Source organism: Diadema setosum, chromosome 13 (genome assembly GCF_964275005.1).
Source record: "Diadema setosum chromosome 13, eeDiaSeto1, whole genome shotgun sequence".
NCBI classification, from domain to species: Eukaryota; Metazoa; Echinodermata; class Echinoidea; order Diadematoida; family Diadematidae; genus Diadema; species Diadema setosum.
Window position 1 is genome coordinate 760,898 of NC_092697.1, and position 26,686 is coordinate 787,583.

General features: G+C 38.3%; 3 protein-coding genes across 4 annotated transcripts; 2 read left to right on the plus strand and 1 right to left on the minus strand.

Moving 5' to 3' along the window:
• Window positions 1–4,231: 4,231 nt before the first annotated feature.
• Window positions 4,232–5,731, plus strand: LOC140237041 (uncharacterized). Its single transcript, XM_072316981.1, has 2 exons — window positions 4,232–4,613; window positions 4,983–5,731. Exons 1-2 carry the CDS (start codon window positions 4,232–4,234, stop codon window positions 5,729–5,731), a joined length of 1,131 nt encoding a protein of 376 aa, XP_072173082.1.
• A 696-nt stretch (window positions 5,732–6,427) lies between these two features.
• On the minus strand, window positions 6,428–23,297 carry LOC140236789 (mitochondrial ribosome-associated GTPase 1-like). Of its 2 annotated transcripts, none has more exons than XM_072316725.1 (11): window positions 23,193–23,297; window positions 14,667–14,783; window positions 13,924–13,988; window positions 13,321–13,425; window positions 12,322–12,411; window positions 11,883–12,030; window positions 10,875–10,936; window positions 9,617–9,713; window positions 8,321–8,402; window positions 7,329–7,435; window positions 6,428–6,626 (listed from the first exon to the last, which is right to left on the minus strand). In XM_072316725.1, exons 2-11 carry the CDS (start codon window positions 14,749–14,751, stop codon window positions 6,532–6,534), a joined length of 936 nt encoding a protein of 311 aa, XP_072172826.1. In that variant the 5' UTR covers window positions 14,752–14,783; window positions 23,193–23,297; the 3' UTR covers window positions 6,428–6,531. The 2 variants fall into 2 exon arrangements, with proteins under 2 accessions (XP_072172826.1, XP_072172827.1); XM_072316726.1 differs by lacking the exon at window positions 23,193–23,297 and adding an exon at window positions 15,439–15,482.
• Window positions 19,834–25,004, plus strand: LOC140236788 (deoxyhypusine hydroxylase-like). Its single transcript, XM_072316724.1, has 4 exons — window positions 19,834–20,204; window positions 21,154–21,230; window positions 21,798–22,050; window positions 23,146–25,004. Exons 1-4 carry the CDS (start codon window positions 19,928–19,930, stop codon window positions 23,490–23,492), a joined length of 954 nt encoding a protein of 317 aa, XP_072172825.1. The 5' UTR covers window positions 19,834–19,927; the 3' UTR covers window positions 23,493–25,004.
• The last annotated feature ends 1,682 nt before the right edge of the window (window positions 25,005–26,686 follow it).

Here is a 26,686-nt window from a genome sequence, read left to right on the forward strand (position 1 = left end):
TAACTTGCCATCATATTACAAGTAGTGTACAGCTGTATAAACTTAAACTAATTCATGCAAGAAATTTGAAAATTAAGTACACATGATGTTTTATGTGATTCGGAGAACTTACTTTAAATTTTGAGAGTTGCAATCAATTGTAATTCATGTACTATGCAACAGGGCCTTGATTTATTCTATTATATGTGCTTTGATTTGTTATTGCCTCTGCTAGGTACTGGCAAGAGATAATTGTTTCTTAGTACCTGGTACTGTATTCTTACTGTATTTCATGTTGCAGCAACAACTCATTGCAGCCGTCTTCAATTTCCAATACCCAAATCAATGTTATGCCCCAATGATTGCAGAATACATGCACACCGTATAAATAAATCCACATACTGCACAGACTTCACTATACACACACAGGATTTACAGCACTCAGTTTTGAAGTCTTTGTATAGTTAAGATAGGGGTGACCCACCTCCCCAGAAACGAGAAACAACACTTTCATGTTACAGTGGACTCCTGTTATAACAAAGTCCTCGGACCGGCTATTTTCTTTCGTTATTTTGAAATTTTGTTATAACCGAACAAACAAACAATAAAAACAGATAGAGTGGACAATGTTTCAGCCTGAAATTTTACTTCGTTGTAACTGGAATTTCATTATAACCGTGTTTGTTTTAACGGGAGTCGACTTTATTTCGATTTTTCCTTCAACCATAGCATATAAAACAGAGGTAAAATTAGGGGAAAATAAAGATCAATAATGGCATGATGACACTTAGTGTAACATGATCAGCTATCATGATCTGCTAGCAATTATCAATGTTCTTTTGCAGACCTTTTTTTACTATGCTACCCAATCATAGAAAATGGTGTAGCAAGATTGTGGCTGTAAAATGGTGAATCTTGCGTCCCACGAAATAATAATGCTTCCGGTGACACTTCGTGGCGGAGGTATAAAAAATACACTGCTGCTGGGAAATAATAATAATAATAATAAAGAAGCCATGCTTTAATTATTCTTGCCATATCTTCTTTCATGTCTACAATTAGCTATAAGACAAATGGGCCAGTAAACTATAACTGGAACTGAAGAAGATGACTTCAAGCGCATGCAGTAGCTCTTTACTATAGATTTGCATTAATTTGAAATAGAATTGGGCCAGATAGACTCATGAACATTACACAAGGTTAAACTCTTATCATTGATCTAGAGGAAAATACTGCCCTCATTCAATCACATTCACCTACAGCACACATACACATCAAAACAATCCTACCCTGGCTCATACAGAAAGATGGACAAGTTGTAGAGTGTGAACTTTCTCCTACAGGTGTTAGCATTGATGCAATGGATGACTATTCCATGTTTCATAAATATTACATGCAAATTTTATTGCTATTCAAAAGTAAATATTTCATTTCCTTTTACATTAAGGCATGTGCTTAAGTTGGCAATGACTGGGAATTCAGTTACTGCAATGCTAACAACATATTCCCACATATACACTGGAAAATTTCTCACATCAATCTCCTCATCTAACTGACTTTCTTTAGTACAGTGGACTCCCGTTATAATGAAGTTTTCGGGACCAACAGTTTTTTTGTGGTTTTTTTTTTTTCATTATATCGAAATTTCATTATAACTGAACAAATAAACAATAAAAAAAATACATATATATATATATATATATATATATATATATATATATATATATATATATAATATAAAGTGGATAATGTTGCGGTCTGCATTTTTATTTCGTTGTAACCGGAATTTCATTATAACTGTGATCGTCATAATGGAAAAGTACTTAAAGGAATCTGGTCAAAGGAGCCAATTGCTCAAAACACAGGCATACTTTGAGAAGACAGACAGAGAGATTTGTTGTAATTGATATGCAACAAGTGTTTTATTTTTATGAGTGCTAATAAGACTGGCAAGTACTAGCAAAAAAGTAGGGAAAGTCTAAGAATACATGCTCTGTCTTATGGTTGATACAGTGTGCAGCGGCATAAGAAGTATACTATTGACAACACTACCCCTCAATAGGTAGACAGTAGCATCCCCAAAATATTGGAACAATCCCAAAACCCCAAAACAATGCATGCTCTGTTCAGTACCCTAATTTGCATGGAACATCCAGCCTAATTTGCATAGGACACCCTCATCCCATGAAAGGACTTCCAGTTGACCACTGTCGGTAACAGTCTATCAAACCAGAAGGGCTTGGAAGTTGGGCTGACAGTGACCAACATCACACAGAGAGAGCATCAATCATACGACGGTTTGGACTGTCAAGGAGATGAATATCTCACACGCTTGCATTCCTACATAGGCAGACTTGGCAGGATAGCCGCACTTGAAGGGGATCACCCTACCCTGCATTTATGAGGAATATGTACAGCTTCTGATTGAAGGAGACACCCCAGAAGCTTTCTGAGTGTTAAACGAATGTAGGAGCAAACCTAAAGAGACATACGCTGTGCGCACACCATTGGGATGGAGTCTGTTTAATAGGGCGGATGTCATACGTCATCAAAGAGCAGATCCTCATCAGTTAGTGTCAACTTTGTAAGACACAAAGAATATCCTCTCCACAGTCAACCATGACGCAAATCTCTCGTTTGAAGAGGCTACACCCCCGTAAATAATGCCAGTGTATATCTTGGCAATCAATGACTTAAAAACCAAAGATATAAAACACCTGTTTCTTGACCCTGGCCTAATCTAAGCATCAGTCATCGCCAAAGCGCCACGGGGGGGGGGGGGGGGGGGGGGGGGGGGTACCGCGAGAGGAGGAGATTGTTTTGGTTTTGTAATGGGCTATGTAGCTTCATGGTGCGTGTGTGTGTACGTGTGTGTGTGTGAGTGTAGACTGGCAAACTGGCAATGCTCTCCTTCTTATTCCTGTATTTTCGTTATTTACGGGTCAATTCTTTTCATTCGAAATGTAAAATGGATGACCATAGAATTTCTCAATAGAATATAAAATTGAAAACTTTAAAAAGGATAGAGAAAATTGAGTTCACTTTGAATGGTCTGCCACAGGCAGATATCCTTATCATGCTCTTACGTAATACGACAGCTGCTGGAGTCATCAAACCCTGGCTTGGCCTCCAGGTTTGTCATGCCTGAGCAGAAAGTTTATTTGCAATGGACAAATACTTCGACTTCAAACTCCCAAACGAAAAATCTTTAACGAGGTATAGCACCCCACTTTCTTCCTGGAAGTTGGGGTCTCGCCTCAAACGAGGGATTGACGGCATGCTGAAACAGTTTTGGGAGCTAGATTTTGGAGGCTATCTCCAGGAGGAGAAGATGGGCATGTCAATCGAGGACCAGCGGGCTTTGAAGATGATGGAAAATACAGCAAGGAAGGTTGGTAACCATCATGAAGTCGGCCTACCATGGCGATACTGGCCACCTGAGATGCCGTCCAATCGTTATCTCGCAAAAGTCAGATTGAAGTACCTCAAACGGAAGCTGGAAAAAGATAGAGCACTCCACGAAAGGTATTCCACCACCATAGGCGAATACATATCCAATGGCTATGTAGGAGAGGTGAAAGACGAGTCTGATCACCAGTCCAAGAGTTCAGACAATGGAGAAAAGAAATAAAAGGAATCTAAGGAGTTGAAGTGGTACCTCCCATTTAATGCAGTCGTGCATACCTACAAACCGGAGAAGGTGAGAGGTGTTACGGCACAGCTCTCAACTAATCAAATACTACAAGGGCCTGATCTAACCAACAACTTGACTGGAGTCCTTACAAAATTCAGGCAGGAACGAGTTGCCTTTGTTGCAGACGTGCAAGGGCTGTTCCACCAAGTCAAGGTTCCAGTCAAAGACAGAGATGCGATGAGATTCCTGTGGTGGAGGGATGGCGACCTGTCCAAGGAGCCTACAGAATATCGCATGACAGTACATCTTTTTGGTTGGACTTCTTCGCCAAGTTGTGCAGGGTTTGCATGAGGATGCTCACGGACATTTCAACAAAGAAGTCACTGATAGAGTCCTGAACAACTTTTACGTTGTTGACTGTTTAAAGTCAGTGAAGTTCCAAGATGATGCAATGAGTGTAATGGAAGATCTGAGGCATTTTCTAGCCCAAGGAGGTTTCAGACTGACAAAATGGCTCTGCAATGATCGAGACGTCCTTGAATCAATTCCTGAAAGGGTTGAGTCAGCGCTGAACCTAGATCTAAAGAAGATTTACCAGTTCAACAAACACTTGGCATCATGTGGGACATGGAAACAGACTCTTTCAAGTTCAAGGTCCAAGTAAAGGAGAAGCCGGCAACAAGACGCGGGATTTTGTCGGTTGCAAGCTCCCTCTATGACCAGTTGGATTTCCTCGCCCCATTCGTGCCACCAGCTAAGGTATTCCTACAGAACCTATGCAGACAGGATTTGACTTGGGATGCAAAGATTTCATCAGAAGAAGATAAACAGTGGCAAAAGTGGCTGAGTGATTTGCCTTTGCTGACCCAGATCCAGATAAGTAGGTGTCTGAAGCTGGAGGGATTTCAGGAAATTGAATCTGCTCAACTCCATCACTTCTGTGATGAATCTAAATTTGGATATGCGGCTGTGTCCTACTTGAGCCTGACAGACAGATCAGGTGAAGTACATTGTGCATTTGTCTTAGAGAAGGCTAGATTAGCACTCATAAAGGTGGTTTCAATTCTAAGACTGCAACTGATGGCTGCTATCCTTGCAGTGACTATAGACCAATGCATCAAATGTGAGCTCGGAGTCAAAATCAACGAGACCATGTTCTGGACCAATTCTACAGTGGTGCTTCAGTACATACGAAGCGAAAGCAGACGGTTCAAGACATTCGTCGCAAATTGACCTGCTCAAATCCACAAGGCCTCAGAACCTGAACAATGGAGACATGTTGACACCAAATCAAATCCAGCAGATGACGGATCTTGAGGTCTAAAAGCATCAGAGCTTCTCAACAATCAACAATGGATCACCGGACCAGATTTCCTCATGAAGGAAGAGAAATTCTGGCCTACACCTCCAGAAGTGCTAAAGCTTACAGGAAGTGACCCGGAAGTGAAGAAAGAAATCCATGTGTTTGCTACTTCACTGAGAGGTAACATGCAAGATCTCTTCAGTAGATATTCTTCATGGAATAAATTGAAGGGAGTTGTGACATGGCTTCTCAGCTACAAGAGGTGGCTTCTCGCCAAGGCAAAGGGTGAACAGATTGGAAAGTTGAAGTCTTTGTTGTCAGCAGAAGAGCTGATGCAAGCTGAGAAAGACATCATCAAAATCGTTCAAAGAGGTATGTTTGGTGATTATATCAACGGCAAGGATCTGAAAGGCTGTGCTTTGAAAAAGCCGAGTCCAATCATAGTAGACGAAATTGTCCGAATAGGTGGCAGGATCAGGAATGCTCCTCTTGTCTACAATGAGAAACATCTGGTCATCTTGCCTCATGAACATCACGTTACGACGCTCATTTCACACCACCATCTGGTAGCACACTCTGGGGCAGGAATGACGTGGTCTTCCCTGAGAACTGTGTATTGGGTGATGAGAGGACGAGTTGCAGTGAGGAAGGTTGTAGGAAAATGTTTCAGGTGCAAGAGGAGGAATGCACCGAGAATGGAACAAATGATGGCAGCTTCCATTGCACTGAGTTACACCAGACAAGCCCTCCTTCACAAATGTAGGAGTCGACTATTTCAGGCCAATTCTGGTAAAAACAAGGCCGCGGCACTGTAAAGAGGTATGACTGTTTGTTCACCTGCATGAACAGCAGAGCAGTTCATGTTGAAGTCGCTCACTTGCTTGAAGCGGAGTCATTTGTCAATGCTTTGAGACGATTCATTGCCAGTAGAGGCAAGCCCGAGAAGATAGTGAGTGTCAATGGGACAAATTTTAGGGGCGCAGAAAGAGAGTTGTGAGAGAGCTTGAAGTCCCTTAACCAGTCCAAGGTGAACAACTACCTTCTTGATCAAGGAATAAACTGGACTTTCAACACTCCAACGGCAAGACACATGGGCAGGGTGTGGGAGAGAATGGTGAGATCGATTTGGAGAGTGAGAAGATCACATGTAAAGCAAACTGGGAAAATAAGCTGGAAAAAATGCAATGCCTCCTAGATAACTGGAGGAAAAGAAGTTTGACTTTCTTTGGGAGAGTGGTAGTATTGAAAAGTTTGGTAGTTAGTCAAATAGTACATTTGCTTATATTTGATCCAGTTCCAGTAATGATTATGAAAAGGTTGAATATGATGTTTTTTAGATTTTTATGGCAAAGTCAGGGAGAAAAAGTAAGGAGTGATGTTATCAAAAATTATTTAAATGGTGGACAAAATGTCAACTTTACTGTCTTGTATGTCCCTCTCTCTTCAAAGTGTGGTACTCAGCAATTCAATTCATGCCATGTATAATTAAAGCCGGAAAATGTCTCCTCTGAGTCGCAAGAAAAGCAAAGGCCACTTTTCTTAAATGTTTCTAGAGACATCTCAAAGTGCATTGAGTCACTGACAGACTATAATTCATGTTTTCTGATCCCACTTTTCAGTCCAACGATATTCTCCCAAGCGCACCATTCCTGAAATCACGCACAAAGATGGCTGCTGCTGCCTCAAGGTTCAGAACCTCTGTCCTTGCTCCTGTAAGAAAACAAAATAAATTGGTGCTTTACAGTTTTAAAGAACTTAGTTGTCATCGATCAAATTGCAATCCCGTCAATAACTATCTAGTGCACTTTACAATTTTGCAAGAAAGAGGCACTCAATTTACACATACAAAATAAGTCTGATGAAGAATGTTGTGACTAAAATTGCAATTCCTCTTTTTCTGGATCATCATACTAATTTTTTTTTTTTTCACCCATTGAAGACTAGTCCCAAGTATACTCAAGCAGGTGTCTATGGGAAATGCATCTTATAGCAAAATCAGCCTGTGCTCACAAGGTTAATTTCTAAACTACTGTATCATTAAGTCTCCTGTGAAAGCAATATATTTTGCATTGTATATTAGGATGCTATGTGTGAAGTTCTGCATGTTAGAGAACATTTGGCATGAGGTAGTGTATGCATATAATGCAGAGGCTGCAGAACATTTTTTAGGGTCGTCGCCATGCGCTAGGGTAATAGTGCACTTATTTTAGCATTGTGTCCATTCACGAAAACAACATTTCGCAAAAATGTCTGTGATCTCCTCATTTGCGAAAATATCTGTATGAGAAAATAACAAGCTTTTACTGTATTTTTAGGATAAAACAATACAGGGTTTAAGGTTAAAGAAAGGAAAACTGAGAAACTTGTGCATAAAAACATTCATTTGCACTCCCAACTTAGAGTAATACATACCTTCATATGTCCGCAACTTTCTTGTCTTTCCAAACTTTATTGCCACATCTCTGAGCACACTGTCAATGTTATCACAAGGCTCTGAAAGGCTGTAAACATCTACATAGCTGGAGAGAGACGGAGGGAAGAAAAAAGGATAGCAATGAATTCCAGGGCACTCTGCTATCACTGCTGAGCATTTTCTGCATTGATCCATCAAATTACAGCATAACACTTCGCATCATCCATCCCCCACCCGTTGAGGACGAGTCCTGAGTATACTCGGGCAGGTGTCTATTGGAAATGCATGTTGTAGCAAAATCAGTCCGTCCTCAATGGGTTAAAAGGGAAAAAAGACCAAACTTTCATAGTCCATCCAAGATATCCAAAATACATTTTACAGTTTGTTACAATGTTCAATAATGTAGAACCATTTTGGTGTGAATCTTACACACAAGGCCTTTAATATAGATACTGTCAGTGATACATTCCTATATTTGGAAAGCATGTTGCAAAGGGAAACACCACTTTCCTAAACATTATATTGAACATTTCACAATTCATTATTTCTAAAGTACATTTTAAGTGACATATAAATCAGTTCCTCTCGAAATAACAACTTCAGAAAACATCATTCAGTTTCCTTGACAAGAACAGGAAAGTTGATATTACATGTACATGCTGCATTAAACAGAAATTAGGTATAATATTTCTTAATTAATTACTATATATGCTATGATAATTAATGAGTTTAAATTTTTGCAAATCAGAACTTTCTGACAATTTTGCTAGTGGTTAAATTCATGATCATGGAGTACAGTAATGAATAGAGAAATGTATGCATACAGTGTACATGTTGCATTTATGTCAGGATCAGAGTTAATGTTTTTGAGTCCGCAAAATAAATGGTGCATACAGTATCTTGCAATGATTTTGGTTTGTTTGTTTTCATAATGTTTACCTAACGATATAAGGAATCAATGGAAAAAAAATCTGAAAATTCAGAAACTTACTCAAACTTTTGCATGCTGTTTAATGTGAAGAGGATGTAGTCAGCAATCATGTCCATACCAACCATATGGTCCTGTAATGTTCCTGCATGAAGAAGAAATTATAATATTGGTTTCTTGCTGACTATCAAACCCACTTAATTCAAATCATTGTTGGCCAAGTCATTTGAGTCTGCAACAGACTGGCTTGGTTTGCAGGCACAAACTCTTGTTGGTCATCAAGGAGTCTGCGCCAAGACTACTGCATGCACCACTGGCACTGCAGCCTCTCTCTTGTTAAGAGAGGCTACAGTACAGGGCCTATATCTATGGGACAGTGCCAGTGCTGCATGTAGTAGTCTTGGTGCAGACTCCTTCAGACCTACAAGGGTTTGTGCCTGCAAACTACCCTGGGAAAGGTACAATTGTAACTTTATCTGCCACAAGTCAACAGGTTGTACAGTCTGGACATTGGCAGAAGTGTGGTGACTAGAGTACAATGTACTGACATTTTTGTGAAAAGAGTTCGATATGATGCATTGTCTGCTAGGTATCACAAATATACAGCACTGCAGAAAATGACATAAATTTTCAGTTTGACAGGAAGGAAAGGACACACAAACCACTTTATTGCCTGATCACATAACCATTCAAAAATTGCTCCACTTATACACGTGCAAGTGAGTTTACTTTGCATATGTAGCTGGAGACAAAGCACCAAGCACCATTGCAAGAATCATACATGGATGGAATAGGATATCTGTTGAGAAAATAAACTACTTGTGAGCTTTCATCTATATAAAGATCATTTTGTGACAGAAGCTTATCTGATACCTCAGTCAAATGACTGCATTTTGCCACTGATTTCATCCAAAAATCCACCATGTAATCTGGTATTTTATGACTTACTGTTAAAGCAGATGATCAATATGTTGTAAACCTAAAATCAACCACCCTATTAATTGCCTCATTTCCACAGTGGAGATACCACGTGCCTAATCTAGATTGGTGCTGGATAATAATACACAACTAACAATGATCAGGACACTCTATTTAAAGTCAAGTGGCAGATTCTCCTTTGATTTCTGAATTCCCTAATTCCAACAGTAAGAACATTCTTATTCATTTATTCCATTTCACCCTCATTTTAACCCATTGAGGATAGACTGATTATGCTACAACACCCACTTCCCATAGACACTTGCCTGAGTATTCTCGGGAATTGTCATCAATGGGTTAATGCAAGTTATAGAATTTAATCCTACCAAGTTTCAAACACGGCTAATAATACATTACATCAAAGCTTGTTCAAATTCTCACCCATCATGGCTAGTTTCATGCCAACCTCCACGTTGGGTATGTAAGGTGTAGTTATGCCTGGTGTATCTAGAAGCCACACTCTGGGTTGTTCGCTCACCTGCATTTGTGGTCAAGAAAAGCAGCTAACATATTATTGTAAGGATACCAGAATGTATTTTATATGGAAAATTCACTCTCCCATAACAGTTAAAAGAAATCAGCGACACAAAATTACAATCATCATGAAAATATTTTGTGACACCATCACTGCTAACAACTCATAATGACAAGCACAAAAAAACATACATCTTAATACTTCTGCAGATCACTTCTTGTACATCGTATCTGTCAAGTATGGTAGGTAAGCCACATCTCGCCACCATGCCCCATCTCGCCATAGCGCGTATAAATTCGCTGCTTGCGCACAAAGCAAGACAAAAGTGCGCGGTAAGATGGGTGCAATACGCAGAGAACATGCATCGGTTTGATTTGCCGTTAAGAAACAAGGTGGAAACAGGCATCAAATTGCTCAAATTTGTGATTTTCTGGAGTTTTCAATTTGGCATTCAGCCAATTTCATTAAATTTTCACCTATTCCATGCCATGGAATGCGTTGATGCAATTAGACGACGATATCTCCGTAGGTGAAATCCAAAATGAGTTTACGAGATCGGGATCTGAACCTACGGCATTTTTAAAGGTAAATTTGATTGTTTTTTTCACATCAAAATCCCTGTAAAAGTTTAGAGGTGGCGATATCTGGCGTACCAAAATTGAGCGAGAGAAAACTGACACCATGCGCGATTCGTGGCAATATTCTTGTAAGGCAACCTCAAATTTTAATTTTGAGGATAGCATCGGAATCTGTGTAGTTTTTTCCCCAATATGAGTACATTTTTAGCCGATTTCCAGTCAGTTTTGATATTACAATCGCTGGTTGAACGTTAGGGTGGCGACATGTGGTGTACCCAATCATACCTCAAGTGTGTGTGTGATACACTCTTACTCCACTGTACAAACAAAATGAGGTTCTGTATCAACAAACAGATACAGTGCACTCCCGCTACAACTAACACAGTTATAACAAAACCCTCATTACAACAAAGTAAATATTCAAGTACCCAAATTATTGTCTATACCTGAATCAGAACATACTTTATTGTTTGGCTATAATGAAATTTCAATACAATAAAACATAGCAAACTCCTAACAAGTGCAAGGGTAATTGATCATCATCTAATCTCTATCATCCCTTCCTAAGAAGTATCTTTCAACTCACCAGAATTCTGTTCATCAGAGCCCTGGTCACTCCTGGCAATCGGCCAACTTTAGCTCCTTTTCCTTTTGGGGAAAAAAACACATATTATGTAAATTCTTTTGATGTTGCTAAATTTCAAAGGAAACAAGAAAAAAATTGTGATGATTTAATTGTTTAATAAGAATTATTCAAATAAAAGGCATGGATATAGAAAGCATGAGGTATACCAGACAAGTAATGCCAATGGTGAGATTATTTAAGTCAAGGTTATGAACCATCACAATGCCCAATGGGCACTCAGAATTCTTCTCGTTACTTTATAAACATTGTGATATGGCTCAAGTAATACTTTCCACTTCGACTATTGTCTGAGTCAAGTCAGGGAATAGAACACTACATACGAAGTCAATATAGTAAAGAGTGAAATATGACAAATTGACAATAGTCATGACATGGAGGTGGTTGTTTCACAATACCCTTCAGACAGAAATTCAAGAACTGTACTGATTGCCAAATAGTAATTTTCTCAGTATTCATAAAATTTGCCTTATCTACAGTTTTATTCTAATCCTTTTAATCAAAATGATTTTCTTTATTCATCTTGCCCTAAGATAAAAATATTTCTCTAAAACTCTACGTCAGCTCAATGGAAAACAGTAGGTAAATCAGGGAATAATTTTCCAGCTTTCAAGCGACATATAATTCTCCTGGTATCGAATCGCAATTGCTATGTATTTTTTTCATATGACTGCTATACAAAATTTCTTGTTTTTCATATAGGACTGTACAGAACTTTGTTAAAAGCATTTTCGCAAATTCATGGAATTCTTCAGTCGAGGTGTTTTTATTACAACTGATTGACAAAAAACACTGATCAATTCAGTGCTTATATTTACGTTGATGTATTGCAATTTGTCAATCAGTTGCAAAGTATTTTCCCATTGATCAAAACTGCTAATCAAATTTGAGAAGTAAAACTATTCCCTGTAAATGCTTCTTGAAGCCTACAAGGGTGTTTGACCTTCTGACCTTTCTTGAGGAACATCCTACGGAGGGCGTTGATGAGAGATGACTTGCCTACATTAGGGATACCAACAATCATGATGGAGAACTCGAGATCCTCGTTGCGATTAAACCTCTCGCTGCCCTCAATGATACTCAGGACAGTTGGAATTACCTAGAAGGGTGCAAGAAAGAGTTCGATCAGCTTCAGGTTTTGAGCTTTTGTTTTGTTTCTGCTCTGCTGAAAACATATCTAAAGGCTATATTATGAGTTATTTCATGTGAATTTCCTCTTACTCTACACAAACAAATTCACAGACACTGCATGGAGGATTACAAGTGAAAAAAAGTTGCATGGATGAGTGTGAATGAAAGATACAATGTGGACAGAAAGAAATGGGTAACCTTTGAACTCAACCCTCTGTTCATATTGTAAAGCTTGGCAAGGACTTTTTTAATTACTGACCTTCTTTGCACTTGGACTGTTTTGCTGTAAGCAGTTTGTGAACATCACATTTCTGATGTCTTCCTTTTCCAGCAGCTGCTGCCGTATGTCCTGGGAGAATATAAGACATAGTGCTGACATTGATTGGATCCAATGTCATAAATTAGTTTATACTCTTATCAGGAATACAATTTGCATTGGTTCATATTTGCAGTGTGCAATTTTGTCCAAGAGTCAGCAGAGTGTCCTTCAAATGTTTTGAAAATCATGGCACAAAATTAAAAGACTTCCTTTTTGCACATATAATTTATGTAGCTTCCTAGAAAGGCATGTTTGCTGCTGTTATTCTGCCTTGAAGAAACATTGATTGGATCCAATGTCATAAATTAGTTTATACTCTTATCAGGAATACAATTTGCATTGGTTCATATTTGCAGTGTGCAATTTTGTCCAAGAGTCAGCAGAGTGTCCTTCAAATGTTTTGAAAATCATGGCACAAAATTAAAAGACTTCCTTTTTGCACATATAATTTATGTAGCTTCCTAGAAAGGCATGTTTGCTGCTGTTATTCTGCCTTGAAGAAACATTAACGCACAATTTGGGTAAAACAATTTTGGGTTGTAAAGTACAAATCAAACCAACTAAAATAACACTTTAAGTACGAAGTTATTCCTTGCATTTCAGCTTCCGAAGTTTTGTTGGAAAGCTCACGGCATCAGCCAGTGAGATTTGGCTAGAAGGCATTGGGCACACTCAAATAAACTTTGATATGAGAGACCAAAATTGTAAGAATTCGCTTATGAGAACATATGCCATTATAGTACACTAAAAACTGAATAAGGAGTAAAGAGAGTCAGTAGTTCCTACATTATCAGACAGCTAGAGGTGACTTTACAGGACAGGCAAAAGGAACTCCTTGTCAAATACCTGGTACACAATTTAGACTGTGACATCAGGGATTGTTTTATACATTGAAAGGGAAAGTGAAAACTGAGCACATTGTCATGGGAGAACACTCACGTTGCTTTTGCCCATTTCTGCTAAATCTTTCTTATTGAGGATCAAAAGATGTGGCTTCACTCCAAAGCTGTCTCTAAATGCTGGGTTCCTACCTGCAAATGGCAGCTATGAAAACAAAAATCATGCGATCATTAAATGGTCTGTATTAACTAAACAACAAACATGCACTCATAGGCTCCTTTTATAAAGTAGTTTATCATTATTGTGTACAAAATTTCAGTGCAAATATAATGTATTTTAATTGTTGCCATGGTAATAAATGCAATCATTTCAACTTACAGTCATTGCCAAAGTTTTAATGCCAGGCTGAGTTGCATGGTACAGTGTATTACACTGCAGTGGTATATACACTTGCACACTTGAAATCAAAATTCAGAAGAAGAATATCAATTCAGGTACAAATCAAACCAACTAAAATAACACTTTAATAAAATGGTTTATGAACAATGACAGTTTTACTGAGTATTCAAAAAGCATTCCTATTCTGATTTGGCATTCAAGGCATTGTAAAAACAAAACACCCCAGACTTGAGAAAAATGACTTTTTATGAGGATACCTACAAGGTGAGAGGTCATGTGATCTTTTTTTTTTCACTGTCTTACCCGTGCATCATGGATCTCAATCAAACAGTCCACTTTCCTCATTGTAGCCTGCATTTTTTTCAAACCTGAGGATACAACAGACATATGCCCATAGTTACTGAATCATCAACTATATATGACAAATCATGAACTCTAAGGATTTGATGCATGAATATGCTTGAATATACTAAAAATATGTATTTTTCTTCAAAATTTCTCTTCAAAACGACTTCATCAGGTATCTTCCTGTCTTTATGCATGCACATTTGAACAAATAGCAACTGAATGAATAAAGACAGTACATGAATAAACAAATACATAAATAGTCAAACTATACAAATAGGCAGGCAGATCTATGCAATCTAAACATTAATAATAATACATAAGGATATAAATGGGCACAGGTTATACATTCATACACAAATTTGTATCCTTCTAATTAAAAAAGGGAAAAATCTTTATGGCTGGCAATTATACTGATGATGCTGAATTAATATTTGCCAAAATAAAAATTTACATATGATAACAATATAAATGACTGTATATACGATGAAAAAAGCTATGAACAAAGAGCAATAGTGATGATATCATAAATTAGTGGAATGGTGATGGCAATGTCAACTACGAAAAGGTGATTATACGGCTTATATTGTGATGTTTAGAATAGCAATAAAATGAGGTCAAACAGGAATTAGCTAAAATATCCTAAATCAATAATAAGAATGGTTGTGAGATTTAAAGGGTGAGACCTCACAGAAACTTACTCCTTGCCATATGAGATGGGAACCAGTGGGTCAGCTCTTTATGTCCAAAGGTGAATGCATCTCTGAAGACTTGCTTGGTTGCCATGGTAACTCCCTCTTCACCATCTGAATAGTTCTCTTAAAAAACAAAGCAAAAACAAATGATAGTTACCGTATCCTCTCTACTAAATATAAGGCTAGTATTGCATTTATCAATACTTTCTCAGTATCTGATACCTTTGTACATACCACTACTTAACAGGAGATACAGAAATAATAATAAAAAAAAATTAAAAAAAAAAAACCTATCAATGTTACTTCTCCTATGTAGGGCGCCTATATGATAAGTTTATGAGACAATCACTACTAGCTGAAAATGATTGATTGTCCTAAAAATACAATCACTCATTTACCAAATCAATCAAAGTAAAAATGTTCTCAACAAACTGTCCATCAGCCACTTGCACTGACAGGACCGTCATTTCCTTTGAACGTTGGTTGGTTAATCGAATGCACTAATCACATGCCGTATAAAAGTTAGGGACTCGCACTCGCATGGCACTCGCTAGTACCAGGGAGGTGTCTCACCTCCCTGGTTAAATGCTACCGACTTGATGGACACCGTCAGCTCTTGATAATGATGGACACCGCTGCGCTGGCGCATGCAGCCACGGCACGGGCCACCGGGCCGGGCACAACGCGACGCCAGACGGTCCGGGCGGGCTAGCTACCAACTATACCGCATAACGGTGTCATGTAAGACGAGGCGAAGGACTTCGATCTGGCTACCTACCAGTGCAAATGATGTCTTCACTGTAGTTTGCCAAACCTTGTTGAGACACACGAAAAGTGCCCGTCAAAAGTAGGAGGGTAGCTAATGTGCAAAATTTGTGTTATGTGACCAACATATCACGGCATGCTGATGAACACGATGAATTTGTACACTGTTGGGCCCTATCTTCTTTTTATCTCGTTCAGCACCCAATGCACGCACGGTTTTGAAACAACGCCTAAGTTAGTGATGAAATATTATCCGGGGGGGGGGGGGGGAGCGTTTTGGAGCCGCAGCGGTGGCGTTGAACACCCACTTGTCACAAAACGATCAACATCTAGAACCTTACTTTTGTGAGCTACAATGTATTTCTCAGGGTCCGCGAAACAATAGAGGATGGAAGGGGGCAACCGCTTCTTTACCATTCTTATTTTGAAAACAAAAATCAGGGAAAACTGCGGAAAATTGCAAAAAGAAATCACAAAACTCATTACTTTCCCGTTTATAGAATAACGGGGGTGGGGTAGACCTAGACAGAAAGATCCGTCTGTCGGGAGGAGTCTTTTTGTTTTTGTTTTTGTTTTTGTTTTTGTTTTTGTTTTTGTTTTTGTTTTTGATTGTTTGCCCTACCATCGACTTTTGTGGCGTTTTTTTTTTTTTTAAGACGGCACAGATTGGGGCATGGCGCGTGTTAAACCTATGGGAAAAAACGTTGGGTTAGGGTTTTTGGTTATGGTTAGGGTTAGGGTTAGGGTTAGGGTTGGGGAGCTTTGGGGTTAGGGTTAGGGTTAGGGTTAGGGTTAGGGTTTGATGGTTAGGGTTAGGATTAGGATTAGGGTTAGGTTTAGGGATAGGGTCCCCGATAGATTTTTAGTTTCCCCAATCTGTGCCGTCTAAAAGAAACACGCCTCCGGCACACAGCCCCTACCCCCTCCCCCCCCCCCCCCCAAAAAAAAAATGATCCGCAGCTCCCGTTTATGTCATAATAACAGTAATGCTAAATGACAATAGCAAATAAACATGAGGAAACATTTTGATGTAGACCCTTTCAAATTTGACAATAGCAATCAAACCTGAGGGAAGCTTTCGACTTAGACCCTTTGGAATTTGGTAATAAAGTAATAAATAGGTAATGAAAATATTGTAATCGTGAAATGATTGCTGTGATTCATAGCTTGTTATATTTTCTCACTACCAACTATAGACATCAGTGACAGTGACTTTATAAGGAAAACGATAAGTGTAATTTAATTCTTATTGCATGGGGAAATCCATAAATGGGGTGGGGTGCCGTGGAGCCCTGTATCAGGGATCGAGGTGAGCCACCTCCATAGAGCTGTATTTACATACGTATAATAGAGCTCTATGGCCACCTCCCAGTCGAAGGGGTCGGTGCATTATAGTGTTAACCCACACTTTGGTGAAAAATGAGTTACATGCATTTACACCATCCTGAATCACTGCTCTATAATCCCTAAAAATGTCATCTTGAAATTTAAGCAATAAATGGGTTTTTAATGCAGGCATCTTTTTGCCCCGAAAATTAATCACATCTTATAGGCAGGAATATAATGCTAAGCCACACTTTTCAAGATGGCGACCTCCATGGTAGCAGACAGAAGGGTGTCACAAAAATATCTAAATCTGAACAGTGAGGAAACTTTTTCATCTACAAAAATGAGTGATTCTGATTCATAACATAACTTGTACTCTTCTGCCAGTTATGAAAATGGAGATGAGATAAACATTAATGAAATTTTAAGCATTTAATGAGTATTTTTTGTTAATTTTTGTACTGTTGGGGTTAGAACTATTTTCATACCAATTCTACTGATCATGACATTTTTCGCCAGTTTTTATATTTTTTGAACTTATCAGGAAAATACCACAATCACTGGTTTTAGGAGTATTTTAGCATTGTGCATTATGACCTATAAGAAAATTAATCAACATTCATGGTCTGTCCCAGCACCTTAAAGTTTCATTAGTGGGTTAGCACTTTATTCATGCTGACATTTCGCTTCAAAAGGAAAGCTTCCTCAAAATTGATCAGTAGCTAAATAACTGATGAAATATATTCAAAATATAAATGTTCATTTGTTATGTGTGTTTTTTCATCGAAATGGCTTATTGTAATAAGTGTATTGTCTCTAAATTTATGTGTTTTTTTTTTCCAATGCAAGTGTGATCTGAAATCGTTCATATGGATTTAAAAAAAAAATGTACGGATAGCTGGATGTTTGGACATCTGCCTAATCTGTTAGTAATTCTTACAGAGTTAGATCACTAGTGAAACAACATTTGAAATTGTCATTGATTAATTTGTAACTTCTTTTGAATAAAGTGCAATTTTGCTATGTTTTCACAGCCATATTTAGGGGGATTAGCTATAGACAGTAGAAAATGGATGAAAACAAAATGCATTTTTAATATCGATTAAATTACCTCAGATTTTCAAAAAAATTCCTGCCGCTGTCAATACAGCTGTGCTTCCCTGTAGTTTCTTACATAACCGAGACACGATACTTACATATTTAACATCCTTTGAAAGGATGTTACATTTATGATATAACTGCAAACATTATTTTTCAAATCTAACGCTGTCGTATAAAATTCACAGTTGATACCTCTATACGGTTTCTCAATTTAAATCAATAAAGGTTGAAAGCAATCAAAGCGGAATTTAAAGCATCAATGCTGATAGTATAGTGTTTTTTAACGTAATTTAATTGTGAGTCAATAGCTCCCTTTTTCCAATACTGAATTTACCCTTTAAACTCGGTATTTATCATGCACTTTTATGAAGAAGTCTCCATGTTGGAAAGAAAATGCATTTGCTGTATTCTGTTACAAATTTCAGAGATATTTTTTTTTTCACAGGGTTGTTTTCAAGATTAATTTACAAAAAAGAAAGTTTCCTTCAAATTAATTTGGAGATTTGTGATTGATAAAACTTTTGAAAGCATATAGATTTTTCACTTTTTCGTGTATGTTTTTGTCACCATAAAAGCTTTGACATGAGAACACTTTTTTCTTGTTCCCAAATGATCTTCATGATCCAAATGTAGTCTGAAAACGTGCATATGGGGTAAAATGTATGTGTATAAACACACCAACTTAGTATAATACGTAGACTATTTTGGTCTTATTCGGCACATTGTATTTCAGCATGTATGGTCTGCCCGAATATGCGAAATCTATAACTGTTCAGGCTTCCAAAGAGATTTTTTTCCCAATTTTTAAAAATGTTCTTTTCATAGATTTTTGGCCATTAAGAGTTAGTTATTCATTTTGTGATAAGAACTTTCCTGTATAATTTCACACAACCTGCATTTACCAACGAACATGAAGAGGATTAATTGAGGCATGTACAGTCATAATTCTCATACAACACTTTTTTTTTTTGTAAATTCGTTGTCATATAAAGAAGGATTTTAGAGTACTATTGGTGATTTTGATACCCTAAACAAGAAAACCAATATACAAATGTAGCTAAACAAGGCCTTAATGTCTACTTTATGGTATTTTATTCCCCTTAACAAAAGACGTGATAATCTCTGGAATAATGTTGATATGTACCATTTTACTTTATTTTCTCTGATCTAGATACTCTAAATTTAAAATGCGTTATATGCATAATGCTGAAGAAGGGACTCTTTCCCTGCTTTTAGGTACACGGAAAATGTAAAGTCCTCAATGAGATATAACCCTCCCCCCCCCAACAAATCATATTATTATTTTGTATGACACTGAATGCTTTGTCTTTTAAAACTTGAATTGTTGAAATTGTTTAATATCCTCATTTCAAGATGTCTTTATGCGTATATGATTGATTCTGTGCGCGTGTGTGCGTCTGAAATATATGCAAAGTTTGTCTTCATAATTCACACAGATTATACAATACAGACAGTTAAAAACAAGTATATCTTATTTTAATTTCACGTCACATAGGAGGGAAACTCAAATATTACATTAATTTTCCATTCTTAGCGAAGAGATATTGATATTTTGTGAGTTTTCAAAAAATAAAGAGTATTTGTATACACGACGGATTTGGCTGCAATAAAGTGCTAAGCCACAAATTCAAAATGTGACTTGAAAAATCCTCTTGAATCCACCAAAATATCAGTGTAGTAAATTTCAACAAGACACTATTCAATCTTGAGTATGTAAATGTTCATATACGAAAAAATTGGCCTTCTCGAGTCATTAACCTGATTTATGGATTTTTTCAAACTTTCAAAAGCGATTATCTCAAAATGAACATTGTGTGGGTTAGCACTATAATGCACCGACCCCTATTACATTGTATGCTGAGACAGTGAAGATTTATATTTTTTCACTATCTTAGGCGGCTAGGGGTCTTGAAACAGGATGACATAATATGATTCATTCATTCACCACGCCACGCGATCACCGAAACTCGCTGTGAACTGACCCACCGTCGCGTAGTTTGTAGGGTTTTGGACTTTTCACGACAGATTTACTCCGTATTCTTGATTCCACCATCATGGGTAATGACGAGGACCATATCAGGAAGATAGGAGCAGTCCTGAATGATGAAAATCAGCAGCTATCGGAAAGATTTCGTGCTCTGTTCACGCTGAAAAATCTCGGAGGAACAGCTGCTGTGGAGTGCATAGGGCGGTCGTTTTCGGACTCGTCTGCCCTGCTCAAACACGAAAGTGCATATTGTTTGGGACAAATGCAAAACAAAGAGGCCATTCCAATCCTTACTAGTGTGCTACGAGATGTGGGACAGGAGACTATCGTCAGACATGAAGCTGGTAAGACTTAAAAACAGTTCAGTTCGATAGGTGATGGTGGTAGTGCTAGTGGCAGTGGTAGTTGCGATCTGCGCGATTGTGTAGTCCCAGACGCTTCGTTTTGTGTTGGGAGTTTTCCAAATGGGAAGATATAGACCCTTGGCCCTCGACCCTCACTCATATAGCTCATAGGCGTTCTGTCACTCCTGCATCACGTACATGATCACGATGATGTAGCCGGACGCTATTTGCACCCCACCACGTCGCTGTCCGGTCAACCCATGAATGTGCCTCGCCTGCGCAGTGAAGCGAAGGGAAGGCGGTTATCTCAACTGTCGAGCTGTCATTCTAGCAGCAAATGTTTCAATTTTTCAACTTTCAGTGATGATGTCGCCTGTCAGACTACCATTTGTCACCTGTGTGTGCACGTGCAGATGCAGTGATCGAGTTAGGAGTGGTTGTATGTGAAAAGCATTTAGGAGTAGAGGGGTCTACATGTTTTAGAGTAGATGGTGTATGATCCCTAGAGTAGAAAAAAAAAATGTGTGCATGGAGAGGCGGGGGTGGCAACGGGGGATGGGGTGAACCACTTCACATGTGTTTATGAAAGTCAACTGATCAATCAACCACTTTGACAGGTTCTTAACAGATCTGTGTACTTTTTACTAGCTGATGACTATCATAAAAATTTCAAACCAATCTTAATGGAGATATTTAAACATGACAGCATGATCATGTTCAGAATTTTAACATTTTAATAATAATTTTTCAGAAATGCCTTTCACTGAGATGAAAATTTGTTTTTTACAAACTTAATTATAGTTTTACAGTGCTTTCACACTTAATGTTTCTGCTGTTGTACGTATTTGTGGCATTGCAAGTGTTCACGAACAGGCAGATGAGTTCATGCAATCAGTTCATGCTTGACACTAAACATCATGTATACTTTGTACTTTCTCATTCCAAACAGGAGAAGCATTAGGAGCAATCGGATCCCCAGACTGTTTAGAAGTGTTGAAAGAATATGAGGCTGACTCAATACAGGAGGTAAAATTGTGCATTATCAATTGACTTTGGTTGGTATGACTGGTTCTGAATTCTGGTTTGCCTTTATCCACTGTTAAAATTGCTTTTCAAAGGTGGTCTGTGTGTCCCACAAGCTTTTCTATGCACCACTTTATTCAACCAGTTGTCACATAAGAATTTAACAGTACAAATTTGGCTAGATCTTGCTGTATAATAAATCAATATCCTCCTCATAAATGTCCATGCAACATACAGTTTGATTATCTTGCAAGAACTCATTTTTCTACTGTACATGTACAATGTGCATTTACTTTTGTCCTCATTCATCATTTACAAACATGGAATCATGTCAATGTGCATTTTCATATCCAGAGTCATGGAAGCAAGACAGACAAATATTCCAATGGCAGATACAATTGTATGTTGATGTGCACCTTGTACTAATAGATGGTTGGAGGCCGTCATAGTTTTACAATAAGGAAAACACATTCTCCTTCAGCTTTTAATGAAAAGGACACAGTCTGTACCTGTATTACTTGTCAATAACTATTCACTCAGGAATTGTTTTCTTTTTTGTATATAATACAGATTGCTGAAACATGTCAGTTAGCAATCCAGCGGATACAGTGGCTGAGAAGTGAAGACCGAGCGCTAGAGGAGTCCAAGCTGAGGGCAAACCCATTCAGTTCAGTGGACCCCGCCCCACCCGCAGTGGAGACGGGTGTAGAGGAGCTGAGAAAGACTCTGGTAGATCCAAGCAGGAGTCTGTTTGAGAGGTACAGGGCAATGTTTGCTCTGAGGAATCGCAATGATGAGGAGTCGGTGATTGCCCTAGCTGATGGTGAGTTTTCAGTCTCTTTCCTGTGTTTTTCTTCATTTGGCAGTGCATATGAATGTTCTGGGCCATGTATCTCCCCTGTAATTATTATTGTCATCAAAATATCAGATGATATTTCAGTAGATAAGGTTGAGAGCTGTAATCAAAGCCACTGTTACCCCGTTTATACTGCGAGCGGGTTTTCGAGCCGCCTCGAGGAGGTTCGAAAACCCGCTACGAAAAAGCGGGCTCTCGTCTGTTTATACTGCGCGAGCGAAAGCAGGCCCGAGCGGGTCTTAGCAGGGTCACGGCTTCCGTTCCTATGGTAACCGAATTCCCCTCTGAAAACTGGCGCTCGCTTTCGTGGCATCACTTTCGCGCGGAAACGCGACTGCTGAGCGCGAATTTATAACAACGTGCATGGGTTCTCGATCCGGTGCAGTTGCTTGTTTACATCATGAACGCGCGATGACCTCCAGTGATAACTTCCGGGTCGGCAAAAAAGCGGCTTTTCGAACCCCCTAGCGTTTATACTGCTGTCGAGCCTCCTCGAGCCCGCTATAGCGGGTTTTGAAACCTCCCCCCGTAGGAGGTTTCAGAACCCGACCAGACCCGACCCGACCGGATCGCCTTTTCTGAATTCTGTCTATTTATACTGAGCTGAAAGCCTGCTCGAAGCGGCTACAGGGGGTTTCAGAACCCGCTTTTTCCTTAGTATAAACAGGGTATTTGTACCTTTACTCACCAGCAATAAGCCAAATAAGATATGATGGTGTCAGGCATTTCTTTTGAATAAAAATGAGTTTTGTCAATCTACCAAATGTTAATAAAGAGCCAGTTGATACATTAATCCATGGCACTTAAAGCACTGCACAGAGCATAATCAGCTATTAGAGGCAACTCAGCAGAAAGAATACTGTTTTATTTGTTATAAGAACAAAAGTTTTGAGAATAATGAGAATGAATATAGCAATATATGATGTAATAAACTGGAAATTTATTTTGCATTTCATAATATATTGTTGTATTAAAGAGTGTACCATGATTGTCATAAAATAAGTGAATACAGTGTAAGAATAATGATAACCACTGACTCCACAACCTCTGCCATCCCCTCAGGTTTGAAGTGCACTGACAGTGCCCTCTTCCGCCATGAGATTGCCTACGTCCTTGGTCAGATGCAGCATGAGGCCAGCATCCCACACCTACGGGCACAGCTCGCCATGGCAACGGAGGACCCCATGGTGAGGCATGAATGCGCAGAGGCCTTGGGCTCAGTGGCTGGACCAAGGTCCTCTGAGATGCTGCAGGGCTACCTGGAGGATGAGGAACGTGTTGTGAGGGAAAGCTGCATCATTGCCTTGGACATGTGTGAGCATGAGAACAGTGAAGAATTCCAGTATGCCAACACCCTTGGGAAGCTGGAGGCAGAAACAAAGACTGCACCAAAACAAATTGAGTCGTAGCAAGACAGTTGTTGGACATGGCAGGACTATTGATACTTATAAAATCAAACACCTACTCATCAAATAAATTATTGGCACAGATGATATACTGCTGCAAAGTGAAATTTAATCATACTGCACCAAATTTCAATATTTGTTTGAAAATACATGTATAAATCTTTGCATCCAAAGGAAATGGGGTAGTATTAAAAGTGTCATATCATTCTCCTGAAATGTTTAACTGAGAACCCATGTACAAATCAACAGGATTGTATGAATCTGGATAGATTAATAGTCATATGTTTTAGACACAAACAAGTGTTATAATCTTTTGATAATTTTATAGCCATAGCAAGAAAAGGAGGAAAGTAAACTACCAGGTGCTCTGTGATATTCAAGATTTGAGCTTTTCATTTTGGAAAATGATATACTCTTTGTGCTTTTTAACTAGAGCATTAAACTACAAGTGTACATGTATTTCACAATTGAAACATAATAGACAATTCTGCAACTGATTAAGAGGCAATTTAAAACCCTAGGGACAGAATAATAAAGCAAACAAAGTATTCAAGGAGCACAGCTAGCAGTTTCTGACCTTGAACACTATAATACGTACATCAAATGCATATTCCATTCATATTGCAGGAGGCAGTATTATGGTACATTGTTCAGTGTATGAATGCCAGTCTTACGTACAGTGTACTTGCAAAAATGAAACCATTGCAAAGTGTATGACATATATAGTTTACTTTACTTGTACTCTCTACTTTTAATAACATGTGGGAAAATGGCCATCAGGACTATACAGCAGAGTATTATAATGGATATTTCCAGAAAGAAGGAAAAAGCTTAAAACCTACAATTTTATTCTTTTTAACTCTTCTTAATGTTGTACTTGACAAGATTTTTTTTTTTTTTTTTTATGTCTAGTACATGTACAGGCTGTATCTCACATTGATCTATCGTCAGGCAGTGCATGTCTCCTGTACCCAAGCCTTAGAGGATTTTAGTCATCTGCCCCCAGTTAAACTGTTGAGGATGGTTTGATTTTGCTACAACATGCATTTACCATAGACACCTGCCCGAGTATACTCGGGACTCGTCCTCAACGAGTTAATAGTGCTCAAATGGATTAACTTCTCTTTCCAGGAATAGATGAAGTATTGCAGAAATGCCAGTATGCAGAAAGCAAAATTGTCAGGAAAGGATTTCGTTCTTAATGAGACTGGTCCATCTACAGTTGGTTTCTCTCTTAGCTGCCCATTATGTATGTGTGTCTATTGATGTTTTTCTTGGCACAGGTGAACGAAGTACAGTAAACGTTGTCAAGGGAGCTGAGAACATAGCAATTATGCTGCTCAGTGTGAATACTCATATAGGAGCTCCTTGTTGAACTTGGTTTTGTGTTGAATTTATGGAATACTTTGTTGTGCTCCATTCATGGTGTCTTGAAACTTGTCCCCAAGCTCTTTGAGCAAACAACAGCGAATCGTTATCATGATTAATATGAATAATAAATACATGTGTATTTTACTTTCATTGTGTGTATGCATGTGTTTATGTATTGAACTAACGTATAAAAGCTTGCATATAAATGTTTGTTATTGTATGCATATGAATATGATATAATTATGCACATATATTTTAGGTTGCAGGAGACATTGTTCCTGTTGATGTCAGTGTTATCTCTTTCTGCGTGGTTACTATCAGAGAGGGGAACTAATACTTGGTTTTTGAGGTCTCCTGTTAGGAGAATAAATTTTTATTGCATTTTATCCTGTTCAGGAAAAATTTATGAACATGGCTGTATCAAATTCAAAGTGCAAACAGCTGAACTGGGAGTGGTGTTTTAGATGAGTTTATTCACCCTTTTTTTTTTAATCTCATACCAAGTATGGAATCTTTCTGAAAAAAAAAAAAAAATGGACAGATATGACTAAGTTACGTCGATACTTAACTGAATCACTGATATGGCTGTTAGTGCAAATGTGTGTACTGTAGTGCATGTACAGTGTCCAGTGTATTTGTATATGTAGTCTAAATCTCTTCTTGAATTGGACTATATTGTATATAGGCTGTTTTGGATAGAGTTGAGGTTCTGGCAAGTTGCTGGTAAAATGTAATTTGAGGTGAATTACAACAAGAGACAAGACATCTAAATTGTCTTCCCTCCTACCCCTTGAGTAGTGATATTTGAATTTAGTAAAACAACAACAACAAACAAACAACATAATGAGAGTGACATTCATTTACATGCCTTGCGTAGAGAAGAGGATAATGTTCATGTACACATCCTTCGAGTTTTATCTTTAATGTTGAAAGAGATGATTAACGTCTGCTTTGTGAAGAAAGAGGGGGAGGGAGAGAGAGCGAGAGTGAGAAGCGGCAGAAGAAAGACACGGACCAATAATTGAATGTAATTGAAATGCACATCTATATTCATTGTATATACTAGACGCAATATTAATTGCACAAAAGAAGTTATTTAGTTTTATAAAACTGAAAAACCAAATAGGCATCGTTAACTTCATACTCGGATTCTATGAGAATATCAAACACGCAAACACCCGCGCACATACCATATAATCACTAGGGAAAGGAGCACGAAAAAATCTGTCTTTTGGAATAGACTAATTAGTAGTTTCACTTTGCGCATGAGCAGAAAAAGGTCATTTGTACCAACAGGCATTTTGGTTTGTTAATTCACTGAGATAAGCATCTGTGATGTGATGATTATTCATGTATCCTTACATTGATATAGATGGTGCTTGCCAGCACATCCACCTGACAGCAAGCCTGGTATTTGGCAATATCAAAAGAAAATGTTAATGCATTCAATACAAGACAATGAAATGGATGTCTCCTGAAATGTAATTGGCCATTCTAGTCACCTGGTGTAAACGCAAGTTTATTCTTAGTTTGAATATGAATTCCATAAATTGTTACGTCAGGCAAGCTTATGCATTATATCGCTTTGAAAACGAGTGAAGTGCCTAACCAACTGAGAAAAAAAAAGAAAGGTCATTTGTACCAATGTGTACATGAGCTAATTACGAACTGGCTTATATTGCAGGGAATTTTGCAACAGCTGTACAGTTTACAAGTTTTACACTGCCCTCTGCGACATAATTATGGTCAGTAAGGTATTATAGGGCTCACACCCATAAATATTTCCCCATAGGGATGTGTGTTAAAAATCAAATTTCAAAAAATTC